General features: G+C 39.5%; 1 protein-coding gene across 9 annotated transcripts in view; it reads left to right on the top strand.

The window, feature by feature from the left end:
- Positions 1–1,721: 1,721 nt before the first annotated feature.
- The window catches only part of LOC101157361 (kazrin), a 128,350-nt gene continuing 107,920 nt past the window's right edge, over positions 1,722–22,151 (top strand). For 4 of the 9 annotated variants that reach the window (XR_002290188.1, XM_020703129.2, XM_020703128.1 and 1 more), the window contains exons 1-2: positions 1,734–2,146; positions 2,270–2,359. Coding sequence is in view for 8 of the 9 variants with exons in the window: in XM_020703129.2 (XP_020558788.1) it covers positions 2,284–2,359 (76 nt within the window). In the remaining variant the exon portion in view is untranslated. Of the gene's footprint in view, positions 2,147–2,269; positions 2,360–22,151 lie in introns of all 9 variants that reach the window. The other 5 variants (XM_020703131.2, XM_023954859.1, XM_020703127.2 and 2 more) reach the window with 3 other exon arrangements.

Below are 22,151 nucleotides of genomic sequence, written 5' to 3'. Positions count from 1 at the left end.
AAACATTAAGAGTGGTTTATCATTATAGAATAAGCTTCAAACACATACAGATTTATTTAAAAAAAAGGTTTATACACCAATGTTGTTATGTTTATATTTTATTGTTAAAAAAAGGAGACAGGATGACGGCACACTGAAGTCACAATAATGGAAAAGGGTTTGTTGAATTCTAATTTCAAGTAAATCTGCTGTGACAGGAGGATCCTTTTTGAAATGGGTGTATTTTATTTTGAAGGGAACAAACAGTATACGTGCTGCTGTCAAAAATAAGAGAAGTTGAAATTTTGTATACAACAAATCTTAATACTTCAATTACTGGAAATAATTAAAAGTAAATTATTGAATGAAAGGCTTACCGTTCACAAAAACACACATATATATATATATATATATATATATATATATATATATATATATATATATATATATATATATATATATATATATATATATATATATATATATATATATATATATATATATATATATTTATTTTTTCAAAAAGTGACATCGCAGCTCTTGGTAGGTTTTGGTCATTGAGTAACTGGACCAAATAGCACTTTTAGCATTTTGCAAACCCTGAATTTAGGTTCCTTCAGAAATACATTTTGTTATTCTTTTGGTTGTGAATGCATGAGACTGTTTATTCTTTTTTTTTTTTTTTTTTTACCCTTGTGCTATCCTAGGCACTTTGACATTGGGAGTGAGGTCATCAAAACCCCACTACACAGTGCTATGAACTGTTTTCTTCAATATTTGTGATCTTCACTGGTGTCCATGGATTACATGAAATCCTCTCCACCTTTATCCACCTTTGTCATGGTAGGGAGAACACGTCAATGGTCATCTTCACCCCATAGGATAGCACAAGGGTTAAAGCACAGGAGCACCTGCTCAGACTGACCCTCTGAGCTTTTCCTGGCTCTTCCCTCCAAGTCTGCTCCTTCCAAGTCTGCTGCCATTTCCATTTGAAAGAGGGGGGTGTGATGTAGGCGGAGAGTGCTGTGGTCAGGTCCCAGGTGAGCTCGGCCTGCAAAGCTGTGGTGTGAGAGATGTGTCCATGAAAAGCCATGGCAAACTCTTTAGTATCAACCTTCAACCTTCAGACGACACAAATATACTCCAATTGTGATAAAATAGAGTCAAGTGTGTCAGTTTTGTCTTCATGTGACGTCTTCATACCAACCACTGCACTTAAGTTGCAATTCAGCTGTGCTTTCAAGGTCTGAGGCGGTATTTCCAGACCTCATTGTGTCCTCGTGTGATCCCGTTTCTCCATATTGTTAACGTCATAGCTGCTTGTTTTCAGTCTCCCTCACTGCATCTCCAGAACTTTCGCAGAATTTTTCTATAATTCTTTTTTGTGTGTGCAGCCTCTGGAAACTGAACCAGTCCTACTTTTTATTTATTTATTTATTTATTTTTACTTTTTATACAAGCACCCCTCTTCCTCATCCTCTCCCCAGCAGCACTGGGAAAGATGAAGCACTAGAGTTTGCTAGACTCTGTTCCCGGCAGCAACTTCAGCTTTAAGATGGATCGAGGCAATTTGCATTGGGTGGGAGGGGGTGCAGCAGCACAAGAAAAAGAAATGTTACTGCTGAGGCCCTGCAAATGAGGACTATGGGGAGGGGAGGAGGGAGTGCGTGTGGATGTGTGTGTGTGTGTGTGTGTGTGTGTGTGGGGAGAGGGCATACTCAAACGCCAAAACAGCAGTCTTGCTCTGCGACACACAACAGTTGCTGCCATCCACTTTAGGGTGAGGACTGCATCCAACTTTTACCGGCTGAGGACGACCCTTTACCTCCGCTGACTCCCCCTCCACCCGTCCTGCCTGGAGCTGCAAAGGGCTGTCAGTCTGAAGGGGAGGCACAAGATCAGAGTGCCAGCATAGCAAATGCGCCTCAAGATCCCATGCTACTTGCTCTGCATAACTCCCCATCCCAGCTTCACACCGAAACGCTGCCTCACATTCAGAGAAGTGTCTCCCTCTCCCGCACACGTTTAGATCCTGACAGCCCCCCCCTCCCCCTCTTATGATCTGTGCAGAGAGCAGTTATATCAGTGAGAGCAGAGCGCCGCTGTAGTCACAGCAGCAGGACCAGAGGAGAGCGGTCATCTCACATCACATCCCAGCTGACCGAAGGCAAGCATCCCTGTTCTCCCTTTGTTCCTCTCTTATTTTCTTCACTGTGGTGCAGTGTTCCTGATCTCCTCTCATCACACACACACATACACACACACTCCTTCTCTCTTTCTTTCTTTTCAGCCTGCGGGACAGCCATGGAGGACACTCTCACCTCCAGTCATGCCACCTTCTCTCAGGTGTTTGGACGGCAGGGACAGCTCATGCAAGCTAGTGAGTTACTCCCGCTTCGTCCTCTTGATTTATCACGAAGCGGATGCACGTTCTGCATGTCAGTGTCACTCATCTCTACCTTCAGCATGTCTCCTTGATCCCATATGTGCCGATGTTTTCACTCAGGTGATGCAACAAGCATTAATCTGTAAAAATAGAACCCAAACAGGGTCTTATAGGCATAGGTTATGTTGCTTCCCAGAAAAAAAATTGAAATGTTAGGATTACAGCACTTAGTTATTAGCTTTTTTTAAATCCCTGAATGTTTTATGATAAAATGATGAATATTTATAAGTGTGTTGTATTGTAAGTGTTACATTTTGAGTAACCCTGCTGCTATCAGGGTTTTAGACTTGGTAAAATTGTTGCTTGTTGCCAGAAAAGGTCCAACAAAGTCCTCCATGGCTCGGTTTGAAGTGTAATTCTTGATTTATAGTTTGGTAGAGGCTTAGCAGGTATTTTTGGCTCCTTCCGGCAGTCATTCTTGCTGCATACACACAGCCTTGTAAGTTACATATAGTCAAAATCATTGTTTTGTCTAAAATTCCTCCGGCCTGATTTTTCTTCTCTGGAGATATGCTGCAGGAACTTGGTCAATACCTTTAATGCAAAGATTTTCTTCACTCACTGTTATGAAAGATGATTAGTAGAGATTAAGGAATACAGAGTTGGCTTCAGTTTTGCATCCAGACATTTCACTTTGTCACGTTAACTTTAATATTCTGTGTTTTTGAATCACTTACACCAGCCTGAGACAAAATACCCCGGTGAAGACAATCCAGCCCTTTTTCCCCCTTTCTTTTTGTCCAGGAAACATTTGCTGCTCAGTTCTCTTTTATCAATGATGCGGCATTGGCTGCAGCACATTTTATGTTCGGATTTATCATCCTGGAGTTAATTGAGCAGATTCGCGTGCAGCGGATTGCTGTCTGTGCAGAGATTCTTCACCTCTTGTTTGCACAGGAGGACCCTTTTAGGAACAATGCACTTTGAATGTATCAGCGAGTTTAGCTCTGTTGGTTGGAGTGCATCATAGTTATGAGGCTGCAGGGTCCTGATTAATATTCTGCTTCCGACAGACAGAATGCTGAGAGGATTTTCAGTAAATGAGTGCTGCCAACCTGCTCTGTGCCTCTCCGGTTTCATGTTCGGATAGGAAGTAGAGACGGAGCAGCACGGAGCTGAGAGCAAAGAGCATGGTCAGAATGTTCCTAAAATGTAGAAAGTAGGCTTGAAGAGCTCATATGCATTCACACAAATAAACCGACTAGTGTGGGTGGATGTGTGTAAGTAAATGACTTAGTTTACCAGGAGAGTTTTATCATAACAGATCTGCATCTTTGCTGTAAATGAAGCTGAAAGTAATAAATTACAATTAAGAATTTTATTTTATATCCCAAATAAAGTCCCTCCACACACCTAAAAGAAAATATTTCTAAATAAGTTTTTTTTTCTCAATTTCATTGCTAAATGTTTTAAATAACTGACTAAAAACAATATGATTGAAATTTAGAAACAGCTTTCAACCTTTTTAGATAATTCCTGTAAAAACAGCATAAAAACATTGTAAGTATATTATGAATCTTTACAATGCCTTTATAAAACCACAAGGTTTAGTTTATCACCACTTATTTGGTTAATATTTTATTCCCTTGAAGCAAAGTTTTAAAGTGCAGATTAATTTTTAAAATAAATGTTTTCTTATAACAGTATAACACTTATGCAAAGACATTAGCCGCACTCAAAAGTGACAGAGAAGAAGATTTTAACAGCATTTTATGTTCAAAAAATATTTTTTAGACACAATAAGTGAATAAGAATCCATGAGAATAAAACACAAGTCTTTTGAGAAAACGTGGAAGTAAAAACCACCATGTAAGAACATGGGAGGTTGAGGATAGTTCCGGTGTGGATGCATGTACAGTATTAAAACTTGTAAATAAGCCTGTGGAGCAGGAAATAGGCGTAGAAGAAGAGCAAAGAGGAGGTTCATTGATGCAGTGGAGGAGGGTTGTTAATGTTAGGGAGGAGGATGCAGAGGAGAGGGTTGGATGGAGTCGGATGATTTGCTGTTAAAAGGCTAAAAGAAATAGAAGAAGTGCAGCTTTTGCTGGAGAAATAAGGTTTCTCTTGCATGTTGGGTACATGGAAAAATGTATGGAAAAAAATAACTTTCTTAAATAGTGGTGCACTAGTGTGATGATTTATTTTACTCTTAGTGATACACTTGGAGTCAGTTGTGGGGGATCAAATGTGACTTATGTGACCTAATGCCATTTAAGACAGTAAGGGAGGCACAGGGATATTGACGCTCAGGCAATATGGACAGCTAAGGGGGTCCTAAAATGACATGCGTTGGGTGTGGACGCTAGGGGAGGTCAGATGGAGCAAAGTACAAAAAAAAAAAAACATCATGGCAAAAGTTGTGAAGTCCGAGCAGAGGCTGAAATAAAAAAGAATTAAAGACATTTTAATGAACTCATGTACGCCTGAATGATCATTATTCACTAGTGTGCAACATTTAAAAAAACAAAAACTTGGTTCTGCTGATCGTCTGCATTTACATGAGACATTCAAAATGCTTTTCCTGTGAGTAGGAGTGTCTAGAGTCACTCTCCACTTAAAGAATCTTATATAACAAGACCCTGTCACTTTGTCTGGATCTGCAGCAGATCTGAAAATATCAAATATAATGAGCCCTCAGGATTTTGAAGCAGACCTAGATAAGAGGAAAATTCTCCGCTCTCACGTCTCACTTTCAACCCAGCATCCCAAAATGTTCCCTTTGCTCCACCTTGGAAGTGGATTAGGAAAAGCAGAGATGCAAAGTTGAGGGGGAAGAGTCCATTCTTGTCTATAATTAGTACCTCATAAAATTATGCGACCTCTTGTTCTGCTAGAGCACAGCGTGTGCCCTCTGAACTTCATGTCATAACAAAGATAAAGCTAACAGACTGTGCTTTGATGGCATTTTTTTTAGACTTTATTTGTCCACTTTATAAAAATCACTGAGTGGAAACTGAGAATAAGCTACACAGACATGTGGAAAATCACAGGAACTGTGTTTTCTTATAAAAATGCTTCATGACAACTCAGTGGGATCCCATTTTAATGGGCCACAGTGCACCAGGAGAGACAAATCTAACAGATATGCAAATGGAAGTTCAAGTGGGATGTTTTGCTTTCAGCGGCATTCAAAGACTTCTACACAGAAAATTGAGAAGTGGCTTCATCTGAAACCCTGTATTAATGCTGAAGAGAAGGAGTTACTGTTAAAATCTGACGGCATATTTTTTAACAAGTTGGTCCATTTCCAGCCAGAAATAAATGTCCTTCCTCTCCACAGGCTAATATAAATGTGGTGTGCTCAGGACTGAGGCCACGTATCCACAGCAAGTCCTCCTTAAAAAAATACAGTGTAGATTTTAAATATTTTATGATGCCTTTTAATTTAACGACAATTTTTGGCTTACTCAACACTAAGTTGTATTGGCCAAAGTGCTGTGTATATAAAACAAGAGTTGTCTTATCACTGTGTTTGCACAAAATGCTGCAAGCTAAGCCTCGGTGGCGGTTCCCTTTGGGTCCAGCAGTCACTGTGCTGCTCCACTGGACCATGGTGATGTTGGGGCTGTGTGCCCTGATGCTGTCGGCGGCGTGGGTCACAGAGTGGCTCTCCGGAGGCCTGTAAATCCTAATACTGTTGTTCTCTCTTCTGTGCTGCGCTGCTCAGTCAGGGAGGGTCAAGGTTCTGGTTTATGAGCGGCATTTTTATTTCTTAGTAGACTTCAGGGTTGTCGGCTATTGACTTTAGCAGTAATATAATTTAGGAAGAGAAGGTCTCAGAAGTATATCTTTGACTGAATAACTGTCACTGCTGAAACTCATGTCAGAAGGAATAGTCGTTTTTTTCCAAGACTGAAAGAATCTTCCTTTTTCGCTTTTTTGAGGAAGTTCTGCCTACAGCGCAGTTTCCCTAATTTTCTATCCTTCACACTGTTTTATAAATCCTTAGTTCTCTTAATGCTAATGATCCAAATGACTCGACAGGGATTTTCTTCGATACTGAAGATCGTTTCTTCAAGGGTCAATGCAAACCTAATCTGTTCCACTTGTATTGGATCTAACAATTTCAGCTCTTTGAGACTGTCCATAGGTCAATATAATCCTGTTAGCAGCATCTACACAACTGGATAAATCCGCTGGATGGTTATTTATTTATTTTATTTTTTGTTAAAGATATTTAATCATTCAGCAAAGTCCAGTTAGTTTTATCAGAATGTTTTGTAAATTGGTTTGTAAATTGGTAGATTTTAGTTTGCAGAAACCGCTTGCATCTTCGTTTAGCCGTTGATCGATACACACACACGGCTTTACTTATGGAGCTGTTGGCTCTAAGAATCAGCTGTCCAAGTCATCGACAAGAAATCAACACGCTCCGTTTGACTGGCAGGAGGTTCCCCGACGCACGGTAGATGGTCCATCACAGGGTTTTCTGCTTCATTAGATTCTGACAGGCTGCTAACAATGTGGTGAGACTAGTACGGACAGATGGCGGGTTAGTATTCTCTCTGATATCTGTCTTTTATTCTCCTTTTTCCACCTTCACTTTGTTATGCAGTTGTGCTGAGCGGACTGATGAGGAAGTTCTGAGAGAGCTTCAAACTAAGAAAAACAGGCGACAAAAACACAAGTTGTGGTTACACTTGTCTGCTCATGGTGGAAAAAAAAACAGCTGATCATGAAGCTTGTTCTTAGTTTTAACATGTTTAAAATAGACCAAAAGAGATTATTTTAAAACTTTTAGGGCCTTCAGGCCTGGCACCTCATAGGGCAGACTGGGCCCAGAGCATCCCAGGAAGGCAGTGTTGCACTTGGTATTTTTGTGCAATAAAATTGCTTAAAAAAATGGACAATAGAATTTGGCTAAAAGCAAGTGAGCACAGAATGCACAAACAGTGATGAATCTAGTTCAGCATCATGCAGGCAAGCACCGCAGCAACAAGCAAACCAGCTCGTATCGGCTCTCTATTTTGTTGTTTTTAATGTCCAATGCTGCACGGCAGCAACAAGCAAACCACTTGGATTTACTTGTCGGATCCAGATTACCTTCAAGTTGATAAACCCAAGCAAGCACATCTAGAAAATTATCCAGCGCAATATTTCTCTGGACAGTAACACGGTTTGTCAAGTTAAATTAACTGTAAATAGAAATAAATTAACTGTAAATAGAAATATGCTCAACGTAAGGTGTTGTAAAAAGGGGTGGGATCATACAAGACTTCTCTTCTATCCATTCCTTTTCAAGCACACTATCTTGTTTTATCTGGCTATTTTCAACTCTGTTTTTATTTTCATTTTGTGTTTGAAATAAAAATTAAAAAGAGGGAAAATTGAAAAAAGTTCATGATACCAAAACAGTCCCTGGTCAGATTATTCAGTAAAAAGTGATGCTACAGACTGTTCCTCATCCAGACAGTTCTTCACAATTTGATTTCTCGGTGATGTTTGGTGAATTCTCCTTTTCATGTCTTTACATTTAAGATTAAAAATATCAAAAGAAAACGTGTGATTACTGTGCCTATAGAAAATTTACAATGCTCCCCACCAGCTAAACTCCTCCAGAGATCTGGGCACCTTAGTGGATATGACTGGGCAACAGCTTATGGCGGCTCTTGTGTGTTTTTCCTCATATTCATCAGCACACTTTGAGGGAAGGTCTGCTAACAGTCTGTAAACAGGTGTTTCAGTCCTAAAACCCCAGTGGTTCAGGCGGTGAGCTCAGTTTTTGCCCCCTGTGATCTGATCAAACAGTTTAAAGAAGGCAGAGAAGCTAAACTCCGGCCGATCAGAGGTTGAATGCACAAGGCATCTGTGTGCAGCATAGCAAACGCAACATTAGAAAAGTAGCATCAGTGCTGAGGCCTGCTGGAGATTTTCTGTTACCATGACCACCAGTTTTGCCTGCTCCACGTATTAGGAGTTGATGCCTGTGAACTGATCTAAGGCTGAATTCCAAAGGTCAGTTCATCCACCTTTAAAGCTGCATCTTGATATGATCCTCCTGGATTTACATGCAAAAGTTTGGATTGGCAGTGGTTCATTGACTTTAGTATTACAAATGTTAGCATCTTGAAGTAAACAAGGATCGTTGTGTTGAGATGATTGATCTGTGTCTAGTGACTGACTGGCTGTTGGATGAGGTCAGTTGCTTTTTTGGTTTGCACTGGGCTCAAAACGTCATTATTTAGTTGTGTTGTGATTACCATCTTTCCTGCATTACTAAAATCACTATATACAGTATGTGCCAAAAGTACAACTACCACACTTGGTTGTTTTTTTTCTTCAACTTGTCCTGAGCAGACAGATAAGAGCTGAAAGCCTATTGGACATATTTTACTGTTACAATAGGAGCTATGAAATGTTTGACACACTAGGTGTATATTTAAATAAACCCCTTTTGTAATTTAGGCTAAACTTTATTCATCTTCCTCATATCTGTAACAGTCTTTTGTTGGACCAGACGGAAAAGAAAAGAAGGGAAGGAGAGGGGGTTAGGAGGGTGATTCAAGAGGAGGGGAGTAGAACCATGAAGCGGCATAAGGCAACAAGTTGCTAGATGTTTACATTCATTACAGTCAGGTCAATGAGTAATATAAATCCAAAAGGGGCGGGCGGGGCCTGTCCACACACACACACACACACACACACACACACACACACACCCAAATGCTACAAACATACCTGGGTTCCAAAAATGCCAACATATAATATTTTATGCTGATGATACTCAACTTTACCTATCCTTTAAACCTGGTAACCATGGTCTTTTAAAGAATCTCAATAGCTGCATTGCTGATATTAAAACCTGGAGGCTTGAAGGCTTGAAGAGCTCATACGCCTGGCCCAAAATTTTCTGCAGTTGAATATGGGCAAAACTGATGTAATTATTTTTGGTTCAGTTGAGGCCCGAATTGGTGTGGCTCAGAAATTGGAGTCTGTGTCTAACAATATTTCTTCAAGCTAGAGAAATCTGGGGGTGATACTTATGCATTCAAACCAACTAGTGTGAAACATTTCATTCAATCACGCGAACTATTTGTGTAAAGGTGAGCTAACACCTGTGCTCAACTGAGTGTTTATGTTCTTCTAAAATTAAAAATGGAATGGATGTGAAAAGAAGGAGGGAGAGTGCCCAGCCATCCCCACACCAAGACCCCGCCGCAGCAGCAGCGGCAGCCAGAACCCCCCAACACCTGCACGGTAGCAGATAGAGAACAACTGCCCCCCGGGCGATCACATCCTCCACCCAGTCCAGGGTCAGCAAGACCGCCACGGGGGCCCCTAAAGCCAGAGAGAAGGGAGGCATGGGGGGGGCAGAGAGTGCAAGCTCCAGCCCAACCAGGGGAGCACCCCCCCCTGCCACGCTAGGAGGGCCCAACGCGGGACCCCGCCCCAGAAGAGCGCCCACAGCCCCATACGAGCACCTCATCACCACCCAGGAGTTCCAGGCATCCCCCCAACCCCAGGTACGAGTCAGGACCCCCAAGGGAGACCCGCCCCGCGCTCCAGGCAGCCACCCACCGGCCAACGATTGTTCCAGGAGAGAGCAAGGCAGGGGCCAGCAGTCCCCGCCCAGGAGGAGGACACCCAGGGGGAAAACTATCAGTCGACAAACTTTTCCAGTATTTCAGTAGCTCCACACACACACACACACACACACACACACACACACACACACACATATATATGTGTGTGTGTATATATATATATATATATATATATATATATATATATATATATATATATATATATACATATATGTGTGTGTGTGTGTGTGTATTAGAGATTAGAAAAGCTGTACTATCCTTGACTGATTAGAGTGTTTTAAAAAATGCATTTAAAATTTTCATAGTTTAAAGAGTGAGCTTATCGTGTTCACCCTTTTAAAAATCCTGATTAAAAATTTCCCCTTTTTTTTTATCCACTCACACACACATTCATTCAGAACTTCGCTGTTATGCAACCCTGCCACTGTGAGCAATGAAGGGTACAGTGCCTTGCCCAAGGGCACTTCAAATGTTGGGCAGCACCAAGAGCGATACCGAAACTGCAACTATAGGTTGATATTAATAAAAGAGATTTATTAATCTCAGAAGGCAAATTGCTGCAGTGTAAAAGTAAATAGTGAGTCTTCAGAGTTATAAGTCAAATTATTAAATGGAAAAAAAAACTTTTGAGTAGTTTTTTTTTTTATTTCACACTAGACACATCTAGAGAATGTAAAAAGCAGTGATAATGAGATCAAAGATCCCTTTTATTTAATGATGATCTTCAAATAGTAGAATCAGAAAAAAACGACAGATTTCTTAGGATTTTTGGAGGAATACTCAGAAATGTGTGAATGGAACAAAAACACCGCTTTGGGGTTGTTTAGAGTGAGGAAGGAACATAATATTACACTTCAAAGTCATCTGTTACACTTTTTGTTTCACACTTGGTTTACAGTTTTTTCATGTTTAAGTTTATGAAATAATCATTTAAGTTTTTGTCCTCAAAACTCATCTCATGCTTTTTGGATTATATCTTCATCATTTTCTGAATCCAATATCTGAACCAGACGGATTGAATTGCAATACTGTAGTCCACATTTGTCTGCACGTTACATCATTAAATTTTATTGTTGCTTCCATTTAAAGACCATGCAATTGTCTGTCACATTCTTTGAAATTCAGCATAACTTTCTAGAGAATAAATTGCCAGCTTGACATACATATTTCCCCGGAGGAATCTAGGAAATATGGACTGTGTGTGGCTGCTAACTGTTTTGGATCTGCATGCCTTGCCTTTTTCTGTCTGTTTCTTTGGCATTGGCTTCTGGTGGATGGTGACAGAAATGAGGAATAAACTACAACAAAAACAGCATTTGCAAAAATGAAGCTGCGACAACAGGAACCGAAGCCTAAAGTAGTGAGTACCTTGGTGCATTTCAGTAGTCAGCAAACACATGCCTTTGTGATGCAGAAACCACGCAGAAGCAAAAACAGCAGTGAAAGTTGCTCCTTAGGTGCACAAGTTTAGATTTTTTGTCTGCGCATCTTTGAAAACCACAATCAAAACTTTTTGAAAGATCCTTTGGAGGTTTGTTTTTTCCACTCTGACTTGCACTATAGAAAACAAAAATATGTGTACACAAATAGACACCTGAGAAACGCGCCCACTGCAGCCAAACACTCACCAAAATGAGCTGGAAACGCCTCTGAAACCTGCTGTTGTTCATACTAGAGTCCCTCTCTCAGCAGCTCCGAGTGCACAGAGCAGCTCTGACAAATGTGTCTGCTTTAAACCAGGGAATTTGAGATGCTAATAAAAGGCTTTTACTGAGCGCGCAGAATTCAGATTACCTGAATCAAACACTTCAACCTTAGCCCAATAATGTGCTTTTGTTCAAATTAGTACAAAAAGCTAATATTAGGATTAAAAAGAAAAGTTATAGGAGCAGTCAGCGGTGATAATATTGTTTAATTAAGGAGTTTCAGGATCCATTCCTTTTAAATTAATGTTTTTGGTGTTTGTAACATTTTCTGGTGGCATGCTCTTTGGCTATAAAGAAAATTCTACATTTTTAGTATTCATATTGCTGTGAATCAGGAGTAGATCAAAAATGGCGTTTGAAAGTTTGTAGCTGTGACAAAGATGCGACAATCAGAAGGCTACAAGCTCCCTGCTGCACTCCTTTCTGATGCATTCAGTTGTAGACGACCAGATCCATGTACAGGACTATTTGTTTTTCTCGTCTGAGCTAGTATCTGGGTTAAAAATTGTACGGCTGGACAACATTAATGTTAAGCTTTTATTGCTCACCTTTTTTGTTGCACAGGAATGTTACTTTGGGTGTGTGAGGAGCTGTAAACTAGCAGCAGAGTGCAGACGGGAAGTAGGGGCTGGATTACTCCATGCTTACAGTCCCGCCCACAACTCAGAGGTGAATTTCCAATGAATTACTCTGCATATTCTATGTCCTAGAAAAATGACAGTTTTTTTTTTATAATCATGATTAACCCTTGTGCTATCCTGGGCACTTTAACGTTGGGAGTTGGGTCATCTAGACCCACTAGACATTGCTCTGAACCTTTTTCTTCAATATTTGTGATCTTCACTGGTGTCCATGGATTACATGAAATCTTTCCACCTTTATCCACCTTTGTCATGGTAGGAAGAACATGTCAATGGGTGGGGTCATCTAAGATAGCACAAGTGTTATAAGACTACTGGGAACACTTGTCAGAAGTCAGAACTCCGTCTCCGTCACCAGCGGGAGCCATCTCCAGTTCTAACCACACTTCCTGGATGCGGCACACCTGACTCTCATTCACTCAATCAACCACAGCATACCTGAAGTCTGCACTGTCAAACTGCTTTTCCAGATCAACTCTAATTCATCTGTTTTTCTGCAGATGACAGCTTTGGGCTTAATACAGGTCACTTTTGCGTCCAGATGTTGCTGCAGAGGCCTTTTATTTTGAAATGTGCTTTACACAGTTGAAATAAAAAAATAAAAAATTCTGTAAAGACATAGAGTTTAGTGAACGGAACTCTGATTATCTTCAACAATAATAATTAACAATAATAATTTGACTGATGCACACTGAACTCCAGAAACATCACATTTTCTGACTTTTAAAGTTATGAGAAAAAAGTTGCACGATGATGTCTTGTTTTGCTTTTGGGATGAAAGATGTAGAAAGGGCCTCAAATCCACAGACTTTAAAAGAGTTAAAAGGTTTTCTTGCCGCACTGAGAGTTTTCTACTTCAGCTCAAAGAAAGCAACAGTTTCTCCAAGATTTTTTTTTGAATTTTTACTCTGTATGCTGGAGATTTAACTACATTTGTGGATACAACTATTAACTGCACTCAATGACTGGGGCTTTCAGACGAGATCCTGAGAACACTGTGTGATTTCTAAAACAGAACTAGGTCGATTTTTAAAGGATTGCTGCCTGAAGGGGAAAAGATGACAGACAGGCAATAATAATCCATCAGCTTCATCCCTTGTGTAGATTTCTCTGGATTCTTTGAAGTAGATTGGCATTTAGGTACTGAAAATATAAAATTCTGCAGCTAAAGAGATATTACTGTTATTTTTGGTTGCCCTGTTCCTTCAAGGACAACATAAGCTTAACTATTTGTTAAAGAAAGAACAACTATTTTCAATTTTAGCCATGGAGGATTTTACAAAGCCTTGCATTCTCTTTTGATGAATATTTCACGCGGTGTCTGGCCATTTCTTAAAATGTTCTGTTTCGCTGGAACCAAGTTGAAGTGCTAGAACAATGCTGATCCCTTCATCTCAGGATGATCTGAACTTTTATACTATTCAATCAGAATGTGAGCTCCCCTTCCCTGACAGTCTTCTGTGCGCAGTTGGTATAAATATGCATCAGCGGTTGGTGCAGGAGCTCCTCTGGTGAGGAAAAATAGCTGATTCTCCTGGGGTTCTTCTCATTAACATGCAGCTCGTACAGTTCAGTGATGGGAGTGACAGTGTGCACTGTTTTTTTTTATGGATGAGATTGACCCTTTGAATGGAAGCTTTTTATCTGACTTCAGTTTTATCTCTTATTTTTTCTTCTGTAAGCAACAGCTAGTTTTATGCATTCTGCTATAGAGCAGAAGCTGTTTGAATGGAGTTCAGGCTAATAAACGAGTTATATTTGAGCCCATGCATCCCAAATGAGTGTGAGTTCAGATCCTCTGTATGTTCGCTGCCAGTTCATAGCCCTTAGCTGGAAGGGTGAATCTTAAATGTTGCAAGAAAATGTTTTTTAATGGCTGGTCACTGAGTCACAATAACTAATGGAAAAAAAATAGCATAAGACATCTTTTACATAAAGTCTGCACTGCAAAAACAGCCACTTTCTGAGCTGAATTCTTTGAAATAGCAAAACAAAAAGCCAATTGTGTAAGAATAATGTGTTGTTTTTTTTTAAAGAAAAAAATTTCCAGTCACAGAGACATGTTTTTAGTTTTCTCAAACAAAAATTATTTTGCCATTAAAAACTTTCTTGATGAGATTATATTTTTTGCAAAACTGAAAATGAGACATTTTTTCTTGAATGAAAGGTCTTTTTACTTCCTATAGATTCAGTTTTTGCAGTGTAATGGGAAAGACTGTGCTCAGCTTTTTCTGCACATGTGCAGTCAGATCTGGGTTGTAAAAAAATCAATTAATTGAATGATACGGGTCTTTCCTGAGGAAATCAAATATTGATTCCATGCATGCATCAAGTTATTTATTTATTCATTTATGAACTTTTTTCCCCTCAAAAAATCAAAGTAATAAATGGTGATTTATTGCTTTGTATAATAAAACTTGTGAATTAATAAAAAATCATAAGGGTTATTTTTCAAGATCTATCTGCTTTCTGCTCTTGTTTTAGCTGAACAAAAGTCATGGGAGCAAGAACATGCTGCCTCAACTGTTTCATGTTGTTGTACCTCAGACCTTAATTCACCCCAAACTGCTGCGGTGAAGCTCTGGATTTAATCTCTCCTTCACCAGTACTGGCATTCTCATCTTTCCGTCTGCACATGTGAAAATGGTCCAATGCAATTCTATATTTAATGAGAACTAATCTAGCTGTTGATGTTCAGTTTGGACTGAGCAGAGCACTGGTTTGTTGAACATTTCTCATTGCTCGGAGGCGTTGGCTGCAGCCTGACTCGAAGCCGCTGCAAACCAGCAATTTGGTGAAGGGCTTCCTGCATCATAACCCTGATGTCCTGTCGGTCAGCGCTGCCCTCCACAGACGTGTTCCTGCAGAGATCAGGTCGGCATCATTAAGCACCGCTCTGCTCTGCTCTGCAGCCTCACAAGCTGCAGCCACGTAAGAACAGAGAGCCAAGTTTGGAGTGTGTGATATGGGAAAAGAAAGTGAAAATCCTGCAGAGCATGCTAGCTGCTGCTCACTTCTTAACAGGAATGTCTAAAAGTGTCGAGCTGATGTGGCTTTGAACCTGTTTGCCTGAAGGGAAACTTGTTAATGAACTTTAACAGTAATACCAGCGGTCTGAACTCATCTGTTATGAGGCACCTGCTCTGAAATGCAAGTTTCAGCATCAAAGTGACTGTTAATGACAGGCTCACCCTTACCAGAGTAAAATTTGAAGTTCAGCAACTTAATGCTGCCTCTGTCTTACTTGTTAGTTGTGCAGTCTTTATGTGCTGCTGCTCTGACCCACTTTCATCGGTTCTGAAATCCAGGCTCAGGCATCCTCCAACAAACAGTCCTAATTGGTAGATAGCTTGTCACTGGTGCTGCATGTAGCCCCGGCTTTCAAAATGTGCTCCAGCAGGAAGTGGATTTTGAAATGTCATGAGCTCATACTGTTCTTTTCTAACAAGCAGTTTCAACTGTCTGAGAAAAGACTTGGGGGGTCCTTGTTTGCCCTCTTCATCTGAGCAGATGCAGTTTTCCCTTATATCTTTTTCAGTCTGTCTCATCCTAGTTTTCTCTTTAGTTTGTGTTTATGCCCTAAAACCTCTGCTGCAAAGATCTGTTGGCTCCGCTCCGTTCATATAAAAGTGGATTCTGGGAAGTTTGTTTCCTTAACAGATGTAATCCTTTGTTGACTTGAAGTTTGAATATGTTCAGGACTGTAATCCGATGAACAGGAAATGCTGTTCGGCAGAAGAACTCATTTGCTTAACCATGAAGGTTATGATTCACCATCTTTACCAAGGACACGACAAATGCTGATTTTTGGCTTTGCTGCCATGGCCTTTAGCATTTCTCAAACTATAATACTCAGAAAAAACGGTTATTTTGGCAAAGTGGTCTCGTGTAGATATGGCAGATTGCTGTACAGTGGCTAAAAACAGTAACACAAATGTTCTAACTTTGTGTTTGAATGACATTGAGACAAATGACTGCTCTCTTTTGTAGCCAAAGATCCGTCCACTGAAATATTAACTTGATTAGAAATTTCTCAGCAGCTGCTTTAGAAATAAACTAAAATGTATAACATCTGTTGGAAAGTAAATGTCAGAGTCCAGAACCATGCTTCACTGGTGAATTGGTTTGTCCAGGTGTGTGTGTGTGTGTGTGCCTGTATGGTGCTGCGACCGACTGGCGACCTGTTCATGGTGTACCCCACTTTCTTCCAGCTGGGTTAACTCCCGCCGTTCTGGACGGATGGATGATTTAGTACATAAAGGAAAGTATAGATAGAATCTTCCAACTTTTGTAGATTAGTTGCAGTTGTGATCATTAAAGCAAGTCTTGTTTTTGGGACCTTTAAACTGGATTACACTTTTGGAAGTTTGTATTTGATCATTTTAGTCATATCTTTTTATTTATTTTTGAAACATTTCAAGATAAGCTACTTGTGAATCAAAGTTGCTTATGGATGTTTTGGGATTTTCTGTTTACTTGGCTTGAAAGGTTACATTAGTGGTGCCCAAACTTTTGCAAAGAGGGCATATTTGGTGAGGTGAAATTGTTTCAGGGCCACAATTTGACCTGACATTCTTTGAACTATTTTTAGTTTTAACAGCAAATGAAATTTATAATGAACATTTTATTACCATGGCATGTTTATTATTCTTTCACATAGAAAACAAACACATCTACATTTGTTTTTATCACAAATACTGTTGATTTTTCACACAGTTCCCCTCCCAGTTAGCTTAACATGTCTCGTCTGCCTTTTGCTATTAAACTCCTTGAGGACAGTCTGTCCCTTGGCATATTAGGCAAACCTGGTTGTTTCATATTTCACTGAAAAAATATGACAAATTCAGTTCTTCCTGAAAGCAGTGGCCCTCACTGTCAACTTTTCTTTTTTATTTACAGTTGACAATTTAGAAATAAGCATGAAAGCGTCACAGAAGGGTCACATGGCAATGTTGCCACAGGTTTACAACGGCTTATGATGTAATTTAGCCAACCAACGTCACGAAATCATGCAGCTAGTTTTTCGGAAATGCCGGAGGCTGCATGCAATTTATTTTATGAAGCCTGCGGACGGGGGAAATTTCAACGAGGGCTGCATTTCACACATGGGGCCGGTATTTGCCTTGGTTACAAAATTTATAAAGGTTGAGAACCAACCTGTGCGTTTGTGGACCTATTGTTGGGCTGCAGTTATATTCTCACAAAATCATCTCTTTTGTTCAGCAATAGAATAGATGTAAGATTCAAAATAGATTCTTCTATTTTTAACCTTTAAAATTTAAAATAATGAAACAGACCTCAGCTGCTCACTCACATCCTGCATGAGGATGTTTGCCACACTCACTATTGCACCTAACTTTGATTTTCACTTTAAATCAATTATTAAGTGGTCTTTTTTTATTATTATTTTTTATTGGCGGTTAGATAAAGGAACCGAAGTTGAAAATCTGTGTGGTTTATTGGGAGATGATGGCGTGGCCTGAGGCGGAATATCAAAGCTGTTGAGCCTTTTCATGTTTTCCTTTGGTTCTTGAGTTTAAAGTCTCAAAAAGCAAAGAACCTAAAGAGATTTGTCAGTGCTGAGCTCTTGTTCCTCTCAAGAGATTGATTAAAGCTATGCAAAAATCTGAAAAAGTTTCTTTAGCCTTTGCACTGCATTCAAAAGAAACCTCCACTGTTTTCAGCAGCATCTTTTTCTTTATCTTTTCCCTATCTTTAGGTATTCTTTTAATGGAAGTATATTTCAGTAAAATTAAAATTTCATTTATGTAATTAGTAATATGTTCATTTTTCTTTTTGGAATTGGTCCAATACATTGAATGGATTGAATGCATCTGTTACTCTTCCAATATGAGTGAGTCTTTTTGGTTTATTCTTTTAAATTTTAAATTTCCTTTTGGTTTTGAGCTTTTCAGAACCAACAGGTAGTCTGTAGAAGATCTTTCACTCAAACATAAAGTTGACATCACTTCAGTAACACTAACCCTCCCAAACCTTTAAAAGCAGGTTTTTAGTTTATTCTTTATTGCATTTTCCATGGAGACCACGTGGTGGCAGTGTTGTCACAGTGCTAGAAAATGACTAAAAGTAAAGTTTAACAATAATTCGTTAAATTAAGCTAGAAAACACTAGTGCAGCCCAATTGATAAGTGTTTTCTTTAAGGCTTTTCTGCTTCTGTTTTTTTTTTTTTTTTTTTTTTTGCATTGTTTAGACAGGAAAGGAAAACTCCAAGTTTTTAAATTTCTGTCAGGAAATGTTTGTTTACTGTTTCTGGATACAGATCCAATCTCATTAGAAGGAGTTTTTAGGAGTGGTAAAAAAAAAACAAAAAAGCCCAAAGCATGACTGTGGGAACTGTGCAAATGAGAATGAAGGGTCCATTCAGTGAACACAATATAGATGTCTGGCAGACTGCCTCGGTTCCTGTCAAATGCCTGATTGTTTTGAACATATTCTCTGTTACTCAGAGCTTTGAGTCATTGGGTTTAAAACAAAAAAGAAAAGACACAACTCCTGCAGTCTTTACCCTAAACATATTCTCACAAATGATGCACAACATGTTGAAATGCACACATGATTTGTGTCAAAAACAGCTGTGTTTTTTTCTTCTAAAACCCCAGGACATACCTGCCTAACTTATTGCAACAGTCTACTACCCCTTTTGTAAAAGTCTAAAGACTGAACGTCAGCTAGAAAGCTGAAATCCATCAGTCTGTGTCTTTTCTAATAAAAAAGGAAACACAAATCTCTTGTTTCTACAGGTCTGCAGGCTACGAGTTTATATGCCTCTGAAAAGAAAAACAAGCAGATAGAAAGATCGGAAACATGGCAGAGCACATGAAAAATCCCTCGGTGACATTTGCAAGTGCAACCCAAATGCAGACTCTTGTGCAGGAGGATGATGGATGAAGGGATGAAGACAAAAAAAGACCAGGAAAGCTTGCAGTAATGATTAGAAAACTAAATCAAATCCAACCTCAATAGTAGCCAGGGGGACAAAAAACAACAACAGAATAAAAGCAGGGAGGAACAAAGAATGCAATCGGATTTTTTTTCTGATCAAAGGAAAAATTCTGGTGCAGCCATCGCTAACTGAAACCCAAAGCAATGTTAGGAGGCAATCAAATGTAGTGCTAAGCATTAGGACATATGGAAATATGTTTATTTATTTATTTATTTTTTATTTTTTTTACAAAAACTGCTCTAAATATTTTGAAAAGAATGGCATGGGTTTAACTGCAACAACATGCACATCACTTTGTCTCAAGGGGCCAATTATGTTTTAATCCTCAATGTTGTATATGTGTTCAAAAAAGGTGTAGTAACGCCTGGATTCATTGAAAGTCTAAAATTCAGATTCCTAAGGGTGAATAAATAAATAAAAACATGAAATTTTTATATTCCACCCTTTGTTTCTGTGTTATTTCTCCTCAGTATGAGTAGTTTCTGGATAATCCCTCGCAGGGCAACTTCTCTTTGTCTTGTGGTGTTGCATAGCACAGAAATGTGAACCCTGGTGATGCAGCATAATGATGCATAAAAGAAAATGACAGGCTGTGTTGCAGCAGGGTTCCGTTTTTTTATGCAAAGCAAGTGGGGGTTTTTTCAGCAGAGAACACAGGGCAAACAGCTTTAGGTTCAGCGTTTGCTTCATCCCTCCACATTCCTGCCTCATGGATTTATCAGCAGACAAAGAATCAGCATTTTTTTTTTGTGTGTCATGCATCCTAACTTATACTCTCCCTTCCAGCTTATCATAGTTCCTGTTGGACTGAAAAGTGACATGTTGGAGCTCCCTCAAATTGCACTGGCAGTGGCAGGCTGACTAGTAATTTTCTCTGGTAAAAAAGCCCTTGTAACATTTTCTTTATCAAGACCAATAGATTTCAGAAACAGCTTCCATAATGAAAAAGGAAAGGCAGTTTCTCCAAATGTGGATGAAGTTGTTTGAGTGGGGTGCCCTGTAGTTATATGTATTTCACACATAAAGGATAGTCTCCTTTCAGACACTCAGAATGAGCTCACCAGCCATTACTGTGCCTCATCAGAGTTCCATTGTTGATGCTTTTTTTGTTTCTTTGGGTGGTTACAAAGAAAGTAAAGAGTCGCCCAGATGCCACGGTGTGCCATCTGCAGAGAGCCACTGGTGTGTGGGAGTTTCCTTCACAAAAAACTACAATATCCCCGTGATTTAAGAACTGCAGGTCATTACAGTTTAGTGCGTGTCACTCGTCCCACCCACGAATGAGACTAAATGTACACATCAAATCCATAATTCACGAATGATTGCCCTTAAAACACAATTTTCATTCTTTCACACATTAAGCAGAAAACAAGTAGTTTACTTTGTTACAATGCTTCAGCACAGAACCCATGCTGGAAGAGTTCCACCATGAATCTGTTTTTCTTTTGTCCGTTTCTTCAGCAACTACACTCCTACAGCCTGCAAAACATTTCATAGAATTGATATTCACTGAAGATATTGCCCACATTGTTAAAGTTTCATTTGTGTTGAATAAAAAGGAAGTCAAATGTTTTTTAGTGGAGCATCAAATTTCCGGTTTTATGTTGGGCATTTTCTTGTGTCCCTGAAGCATCAAATGACCTTTGTCTCAAAATGTCACTTTCAAGATTCTTTAGTGTTCATTTAACGTTTTCTATATTTGGCTAGATCTAAAGCAAAACATGTACCGATATATTTTAGGATGTTCAATTATATCAAAAGTTTATTTCAAAGTTTGCCTTTTTTATCCATTCAGCTATGTTCTGAACCCACTGAATCACTTTTGGCATCATGGTTTGCTGGAGTAAACCCAGCTACTGTTGGGAAATGCAGGACAGGTCACCAGTCTGTCACCCTGCTACACAACCACAATTTAAGGTCACTAATTCACCTATGAGAGCACATGCATGCACAAGGGGAACATGCACACTCAAAACAGAAAGGACGTCATTGGGATTTGAACCACAGCCTTCTTGCTGTGATACATACATGCATCCTTTAAATAAGAGAGATAATGACATCAGTGCTGCGCCGGGGGGGGGGGGGGGGGTGGTGGTTAACGCTTTGGTCTTACAGCAAGAAGGCCCCGGTTTGGATCCCGAATGGGACCCTCTGGTGTGGAGTTTGCATGTTCTCCTCGTGCATGTGTGGGTTTTCTGTGGGCTCTCCGGCATCCTCCCTAAGTCCAAAAACATGCTTCATAGGTTAATCTGTTACTCTAAAGTGTCCCTAGGTGTGACTGGGTGAGTGTGTATGGGTGAGTGATTGTGTGATGAAAGTGTACCCCAAAGTAGGTTAAGAAAATGGATGGATGGATATATGACATCATAAAAGCGCTCTGTGTTCAGCTAGCGGTAAAAGCAAATCTACGTGTGTAGACAGTTTTTAACTTGTCCGGCAGCAAAAACAAACTCAAGTGAAGACCTGAACCCCAAAGAGGAAAGTGTGTGTCATCCCCAATAAGATCGTGCCTCAAAAATGCTTCCAGCTCTGAGGTCTAAGATCTACGTAAACATTCACATTTACTGCCTTGTCAGACAGTTTTCAGTATTAATCCAAATCAAATCTAAAACTTTATTTAAAAAGCACTTTTCATATATGAGTAGCACAAAGTGCTTTATTAAGTAAAAAATAACTTTAAAGCTTAAAAACAAAAACAAAGAAGATATAAATAATAAATAATACACACAAAACCCCCAAACCAACATCTCCCACTTTTTGAAACAGAAAGTAATCATTTAAATAAGATTATAAATAGAAATTTGACCTGAAATGAGTAAATCCTATAACATGGATCTGTCCAGGACAGCAACCTCCTCTTAGGATCACAG

Source organism: Oryzias latipes, chromosome 5, assembly GCF_002234675.1.
Source record: "Oryzias latipes chromosome 5, ASM223467v1".
Classification (NCBI taxonomy): domain Eukaryota; kingdom Metazoa; phylum Chordata; class Actinopteri; order Beloniformes; family Adrianichthyidae; genus Oryzias; species Oryzias latipes.
Note: the sequence above shows the minus strand (reverse complement) of the source record. Positions and strands in the feature narration are given on the sequence as shown.